Here is an 8,603-nt window from a genome sequence, read left to right on the forward strand (position 1 = left end):
GTGATCACGGCCCAGGCAGAGAGCGCAAATGAGATGGCGGTCTCCGTTGCTGAGCGGCGCGCGGCATGAACCGCAAGAAAAACGAGGCATTTTTAGAAAAACGCCTCGTGCTCTTTTAGAAATGAGAGAGAGTGTGTGTCGCGGGGCGAACACACACAGCAATGAAAAAGGATATGTCGCCGGATAGCGTAGCAGGCACGGATGGCTGAAGGCGGCGAAGGCGGCCGGCTTCCTCAGGCGCTGTCCTAAGCTTGCTGGTCGCTGGTTTCAACGGCGGCGGCTCTCAAGATCCAGCGATGCGAAGAGCTTCGCTGAAGACAAGAAAATCAGATTCTCAGCCTGTGAGCCTTGCTTATATACACACTGGCCACACCCATCTTGACGGTTAGAGGGGTGTGGAGGGCGCGAAGCGCCCTCATTGGATGTGAAGTTACGCAGGGCTCACTGATAGGCTTAAGCAGTTGCCGCCAGGCAACCAATGAGCACGCTTGTTCAGCCTGCTATGGTTTGCTAGCTGCCGCACTGCGTTGACAATAAATACAAAATTAAGGATAATTTTTGGCTTCAGATCTCGAAGAAAGAAGACTTTCCCGATGCGTAAGCTACTTACGCAATACGAGAGAACCTCTCGTAAGAGAACCACAAACTCACTTTTTCAATAGCGTTGAAAAGCCTTTTTCAATGAGATCATTATTAAATGATCTCAAATTAATCAAAAACAAATTCCAAAAGCAAAATGAATCAAAGCAAATTATCTAGCTAATCATTGTGTTCTAGTGGTGGCATTTTAAATTATGAATTTATATTGTCTATATCTTGTCTAGTTGTACTTTAGAAACTTCAAGCTTCTTCTGCCAACTTCAACCTTCCTCCTCTTATCTTGTATATTTCTGTTAGTCTACTTTGTGAGAAGTCATTGTGTTTGTTTGACTGGACCCATGTGAAGTCATTTTTGGCAGCGATTGTGCTACAGAAGGGGACTGCAAAGATTTTCTTTCCTTGTCTGTCGCAAAGCTACTTTTCCCACCTCTCTTATCTGGGGGTTGGACACTCATGGGGAAGTTTCCACCAAAATTATCACCCCAGCTTGTGGAAAAGGATGTGTTCCTCTCACATTGGGGAGGGGATCAGTGATATCCGCACAGGCTGTTGTTAAGAACACGAGTTTACATCACATATACAGCTTAAGGTGCAGTCACATTTTCCATTGCTCTGTGAAATTTCTCCATGGATCTCAAGCTGTCTGGCGGACATCTCGGCATGGATGAAGGAACATCACCTGCAGCTCAACCTGGCAAAGACTGAGCTTCTCGTCCTCCCTGCCAATCCGTCTCTACAGCACGACTTCACCATCCAGCTAGATTCAGCATCAATCACCCCATCAAGGTCGGTCAGAAATCTTGGAGTAATATTGGATGACCAGCTGACCTTCACTGACCAAATTACAAAGACAGCTCGATCATGCAGGTTTGCACTGCACAACATCAGGAAGATCAGGCCTTTCCTAACTAAGCATGCAACACAACTTCTCGTCCAGGCCCTGGCCATTTCTAGGCTTGATTACTGCAATGCTCTTCTGGCTGGACTTCCATCATGTGCAACTAAACCTCTACAAATGAATCAGAACGCTGCAGCTCGTCCGTCTTCAACGAGCCCAAAAGGCCCCACGTCACTCCTCTGTTCATCTCTCTGCAATGGCTACCACTCGCTGCTCGCATCAAGTTCAAGGCATTGACACTTGCTTACAGATCTATCACAGGGTCAGCTCCCTCCTACTTTCACTCACTCCTACGAGTCTACATCCCTACCAGAAGCCTACGATCGGTCAATGAGCGACGTCTCGTGGTACCATCACAGAGAGCCACAAAATCACTTTCCAGAACATTCTCATTCACGGTTCCATGCTGGTGGAATGATCTCCCCACCCTCATCCGGAATGCAGAATCCCTGACATCATTCAAAAGATAACTGAAAACTAATCTCTTCCATGAGCACTTAACCTTATAAAAAAAATTTAAAAAATATATTAAAAAAACCTTTCCGTCCTTTTCCTTTAATCCTCCCTTATCTGGCTTATGCTACTCTGAACAATGCCTGAACTTCGTATTTTGAGCACTTCTTGCGTTGTTTTTGCCTCTTCACGATGATTTGCTTAATTTAGTCCTAAATTGTAAGTCGCTTTGGACAAAAGCGTCTGCTAAATGACTAAATGTAAATTTCACGGGCAAAATCCAGTCAGACTTCTGTGTGATCTGTACTTCATACATCGCCACACTATTGACATTGGACAATGGAATTTTTTTCCATGCACAATTTCACAGAAATTTCAGTAATATAAACACACTTGTTAGAGGTCTCTGACCAATAAGTATCAGAAAGTATTCCAGAGAGCTGTGTAATAATAATTAGTACTATATCGTAACACGACGCATAGATCTTGAGATAATCCTATTGAGAGGCATTACATGCTGCTTTGCTAAAGTTGTACAACATCCGGGATCTGATGATGCAGTGTTTTGTAACGTCATTTGACACCGTCGGAAAGGGTCAACAAATCAGGGATTGTTTTACAGCGGAGGCGCGCTTGATATGGATTGATCACTCAGATTGACAGTTCTTGCGTTTACCATTCACCAAAGAATAGTAGCGCACAACTGGAAGATCAGCGCTCATCCACTAGTATCATATTAATTCTTACTTTTTACGTTTACACATGCAAGTAGTTCTTATGTTCAGGTATTTGAGTGATTATTGTCATGTATGCAGGATTTTTCTTCTTTCCCACAAAAAAACAAAACAAAACAAAAACATTGTGTCTCATTTGATTGGGTGAGCCAGCCGTCTATCTGAGTTGCCCAGTCAGTGCCACATTTCACCCTTTGTTACCCTCTGTTCACAGGTCCTCCAGGAAAACGGGGAAGAAAAGGAAACTCTGGTGAGTACCTGTACATTACACACACATTTGTACACATCTCATAGTTTAAAAAACGACCTGAACCTAACCTGAAATTACAGCAAAACAAATGTTAAGCGATTTTCAGCTGTTCTCCAGGAGAAAGGATCAGGATCCTCTCATGTGTTCCAGACCTTTCGTTCTTCATGTCATGTTTGATTTGTGTTTCTTTGAGGAACCATTGAACAGATGTAAATGCCCGTAAATATTAAGCGGTTTGAAAAATATATTTTTTCTTTGGTAGTCTAGGTGACGTTTCTATCATATTGATCAGTGGGGGTCGAAGAGAGACGTTCTCCTCGTCATCAGTCATTTTCCCAGCATGCTGTTTGTTTTACTGCTGATCTCTTAACCTCAGAAACCTGAGAGTGCTTTGAAGTTGATAACACCATGTTCCAGCAGGCAAAAATGATTATAATTATGATGTAGCTGCATATGTAGTGCTTAACCCCAACAGAAATCAATGCCTTTCAGTCAGCCTGCAGCCCAATTTGGTATTAGCAGTCAAGGCCGTGTACCCTCTACCAGACTCCCCAGAAGAAGAAAAAAATCACTAAAGTTTTTAAAATAATCCTTGTACTTGTACAGAGATTACCCACATTTGCAGTGGCCATGGACCCTGATGTATTTTGTTAATAGACATTTAATATATAGTTTTCGACCTGTCATAGAAAATTAATTGTGGTCCAGTGCATTTTTCAGTGCAGCTCTTTGTGTAGCTTTCTGTACTGTGGAAGTATAAATAATCCTTCCCATGATAATAGAGCCATATAATACTAATACATATACTCTCACTGGCCACTTTATTAGGTACACCTTGCTAGTACCGGGTTGGACCTCCTTTTGCCTTCAGAACTGCCCTAATTCTTCATGGCATAGATTCAACAAAGTGCTTGAAACACTTAAAAGATTTTGGTCCATGTTGATATGATTGTATCACACAGTTGCAGCAGATTTGTCGGCTGCAAATCAATGATGTGAATATCTCGTTCCACCACATCCCAAATATACTCTATTGGGTTGAGATCTGGTGACTGTGGAGGCCATTTGAGTAAACTGAACTCATGTTCAAGAAACCAGTTTGAGATGATTTGAGCTTTGTGACATGGCACGTTATCCTGCTGAAGGAGCCATCAGAAGATGGGTACACTGTGGTTATAAAGGGATAGACATGGTCAGCAACAATACTCAAGTTGGCTGTGGTGTTTAAACAATGCTCAATTGTTACAAAGAGGCCCAAAGTGTGCCAAAAAAAACACTCCACACATTACAGCACCAGCAGCAGCCTTGATACATGACAGGATAGATCCATACTTTCATGTTGTTTATGCCAAATTCTGACCCTACCATCTAAATGTCAAAGCAGAAGTCAAGACATATCAGAACAGGCAACGTTTTTTACAATCTTCTATTGTCCAATTTTGGTGAGCCCGTGTGAATTGTAGCCTCAGTTTTCTGTTCTTATCTGGCAGGATTGGCACCCGATGTGTCTTCTGCTGCTGTAGCCCATCTGCTTCAGGGTTCAACATGATGTGTGTTCAGAGATTCTCTTCTGCAGACCTTGGTTGTAACGTGTGGTTATTTAAATTACTGTTGCATTTCTCTCAGCTCGATACAGTCTGGCCATTCTCATCTGACCTCTGGCATCAACAAGGCATTTTTGCCCACAGATCTGCCGCTCACTGGAGATTTTCTCATTTTCTAACCATTCTCTGTAAACCCTAGAGATGGTTGTGCCTGAAAATCCCAGCAGCTCATCTGGCACCAACAACCATGTCACATTCAAAGTCACTTAAATCACCTTTCTTGTCCATTCTGATGCTCATTTTGAACTTCCGCAGATTGTTTTGACCATGTCTACGTTCCTAAATGCATTGAGTTGCCATGTGATTGGCTGATTAGATATTTAACAAGCAGCTGAACAGGTGTACCTAATAAATTGGCCGGTTAAAATAACATGGTATCATGTTAATCAAATCTATTTTTGGTCTATTATTTTCATTATTATTATTGTTATTATATCATGCTGCTTGGTAAGCTAAACAACTAGCTTGGTGAATTTATGTTGGGCTTATTTATGATAGATAAATAATCAGCCTTGTTTTATGAAGTAGCCAAGTATAAATTGCCATCCAAGAAAAAACGGCTTCCTGAAGTTCTTTCCTTCTGGGAGGTCCTTTTCTGCTCCTACCTGGAGTTATGAACATATAATCGAATTCAGGACATGTAATTGTCTTGCAAACCTGGCTTGAACACTCCTTTACACTTGCAAAATGTATTGTGCAGCTCTGTTTACTGACAGCTCTGGTCAATTAAATGGCTTTTATAGTCCCTTGTATGCGATATAAAGTGAATTGTTCTGTATCTGGAAACCTTTTTTCTGGAAACGGCCCATTTCGGATTAATTCTTGGGTGGGTGGTGGCAGTAAATAAGGGAGATGTTTTTCTCTGCCGTGGGGCTGCTGCTCTGGTGGTCCAGTACATTCGGTGGCAGGCTCAATATGTTCGTCTTCAGTTTTATTGTTGAGTTCTTGTACAGTAAATTATCATGCAAGATTAGTGCTAATGGACCAAATTCCTCACATCATGCTCAGCATGCGGACCCTGGAAGTGATCTCAAAGCAGAGATGATGCGCTTACTGTGTCTTTGTTCTGAGTGTGATGACTTTGGCGGCTGATGGGAGGACTAACAACCTCCAAAACACACAGCCTGGTGTCCATAAAAAGCTCCTTTCTTGCCGCAGGACTCTGGGTGACCTAAACATGACACAGTGGGAATCTCCTTTCCTCTGTTCACCATGACAGAGACGGGTCAAATCTCCCACATGGCCATGTGACTGAAAGCACTCTTATCACCACAGCCATTTGTAGGAGTTATCGCTTGTTTACTTGGCTCTCTGATCTGGGGCAGATCTGGATCCTCCCAGCACCGTTTGTGTCTCCGGATCTATTCGGTGTCACATTCCACTCCCTATCACATCCCTCAGGCATCAGAGCAGAGACATGCCAATGACTGTCTTGTGCATTATGTTCATTGTGCTGACCAAAAGTGAGGAAAGATGTGCAGCAGAGGAAATAGCAACCCAGATTTCTACTTATGATGCTTTTGACACTTCATGAAGGGTTACTGCAGGAGCTTGACCTATTCACAAACCCCTGCACATTTTCCATTGAGAGCATGATTCAGCTTTCACTGGTATACCGCATGATTTTGCATAGCTGAAATAATTCGCCATTAAATCAAAATCATAGATGTGAACATAAATGTGAACTTCTTATTACACAAGAATGTTTTTTTGGACACCAGGATCATTCCCACACTACTGGAATGTTTTGGATTTCTTTCTTGCCTGAAATCATTAAGGATTCTCCAGATTCACAGACTGTTGAAATCTGTTACGCTTGCACCGAATGAGCGCCATTAAACATGTATGTCTGTAGACATTTTGGCCTTCTAAGTGCAAAATATCTGGTAACGCGGAGCCTCCCACTATGTGCAGTTATTCTTTTACAGCTCAGAAGACTTAATGGAGTTCTCGGCTATGTTTCATTTTAGTGTCAACTTTGTCTTAGATGTTTCTCATAAAATTCCCTTGCAAAAATAAAGCTCGACACAAATGAGACAACTGTTCACATACGGCAGGAGTACAGAGCTATAAAATGAGCTGCTCTGAAAATTGGATCTTAGAATAATTTATTGAATAAAGCTTGAGTTAATATTGAAAATGAAGTCATTATATCACAGACTTTGGTATTTTGCAAACCTGGGCATGATTTAGGACATTGTTTATACCTCTTATGAAACTAAAGACTCTTGTCTGAGATTAAGTATTGAACGTTATTGTTTTGAATTTGACTGCTTTAAAGGGATAGTTCACCCCAAATATGAAAATTCTGTCTACATTTACTCACCCTCAAGTTGTTCCAAACCTGTATGATTTTCATTCTTCTGCTGAATACAAAATATTTGTTTGAAGCAGAAAAAATAAACTCATATAGGTTGGTACAACTTGAGGGGTGAGTATATTATGACAGAATTAACATTTTTGGGTGAACTATCCCTTTAAATGTGCCACCAAGGTAAAGTTCTCTACCAAGCTAACATAGATGACATTTTGTCAAAATTTTGAGAATGACTTGGAGGTCTTACAAGCATCAACATTTTGTTTTTCACTATAAGCAATTTTTAGCTATGTTTTCATACGGTTTGTTTCATAGTTATATATATATATATATATATATATATATATATATATATATATATATATATATATATATATATATATATATATATTAAACACTATGATAAAAAAAAAAACACATTAAATATCAAAAAAAATATATATAATTGGGTGAAAATACTGTCTAAGACTTTTGCACAGTACTGTATATTCATTAAAACATTTTTTTTAACCTTTTTTTAAGTTAATAATAATATAATATATACACTAATAAAGGACAAGTAAAAATCTTAACTGCTAGCCCATTCAAATATTTTATGTTGAGCCCTGCACTTCTAATTTTTCTTTCCTATAGGCAGTGCTCAGAGCTGTCCACCCATTCACTTTTTTTTTTAATCACACACAGAATTTTGCCATATCTGGAGTTGCTCAAAAGTGGAAAAGAAACAAGGGTCTATTTATATCTGTGCCGCCATCCTTTGATTGATCAATGCTATGAGCCAGAACCAGGTTTCTGTGTGTGCAGATATACAGTATAAATGTGTTTGTACGCACTGACCTCATTGACTCTGGCATCTAAAGAGATATGCAACTCACATTGACTTAGTTTTACTTTTTCGCGTCGACAGAAATGAGACAACATATTAATCATTGAATAATTTATTACTATAGGATTAAGGTCCTGCACACAGTATTGCATGATGCTTACTCTTCAGCGTAACAAATAGTTGTGACTAACATACAACTGTTTGTCTTTCTCTGTTTCAGGAACTCCAGTAAGTACCCAGTTATCACTGAGGCTTTAATTCAGAACAAATGTGAGTTGGTCTGGAGTTGGGCAGACACAGCATGGCATGATCCGTGTTGGCTTTGCAACCTTGATATAGACTGCAAAATGAGGTGAGATAAGAGGGAAGGGAGGATATATGCTCCAGGAGACAGTTTCTGAATTGATCCCACTCCATTTTTCACTGTCTGGCATCCATCCTGACCGCCTGTATCCTAATAACTAGACTTTAAAAAATCCAACAGCTGATATAAATCTATTCGTGCCTTCGCACAGAATGCATAGTAAACACTAGTACATGTTCAAGTGTGCACTCCTCCCTATCATACTAACACTGTAGCAGCACAACAATCTTTTATTGTTTTGGTTGCGTCATATTTCTCAACATGAGCAGAAAGCCACAGTAATAAAGGAGAAGAGAGAGTAAATATGCATGGTTGCCCCAAACACGTTCCATTTTTTTATGAGCTATTTGTCACATAAGAAGTGTTTATGTATTGCAAACACAATGCAGTATGGAGCACTTCTTTCACTTGTAGCATATTTGGGGGTTTGGGATGTGATTTAAAAAAAAAAAAAAAATTATTACTATTCATTCAGATTTTTTTAATGGTTTATTGTAATGTTTTTTTCTTCAATAAATCCTAACAGGGCACTCCAGGACGAGATGGCTACCCGGTAA

General features: G+C 40.2%; 1 protein-coding gene across 1 annotated transcript in view; it reads left to right on the forward strand.

Moving 5' to 3' along the window:
* col23a1b (collagen type XXIII alpha 1 chain b) overlaps positions 1-8,603 on the forward strand; it is a 94,468-nt gene that overhangs the window by 67,063 nt on the left and 18,802 nt on the right. The window contains 3 exon segments of the mRNA XM_082140932.1: positions 2,900-2,937; positions 2,940-2,945; positions 8,573-8,599. Coding sequence (XP_081997058.1) covers positions 2,900-2,937; positions 2,940-2,945; positions 8,573-8,599 — 71 coding nt within the window.

Source organism: Leuciscus leuciscus, assembly GCF_965113295.1.
Source record: "Leuciscus leuciscus genome assembly, chromosome: 16".
NCBI classification, from domain to species: domain Eukaryota; kingdom Metazoa; phylum Chordata; class Actinopteri; order Cypriniformes; family Leuciscidae; genus Leuciscus; species Leuciscus leuciscus.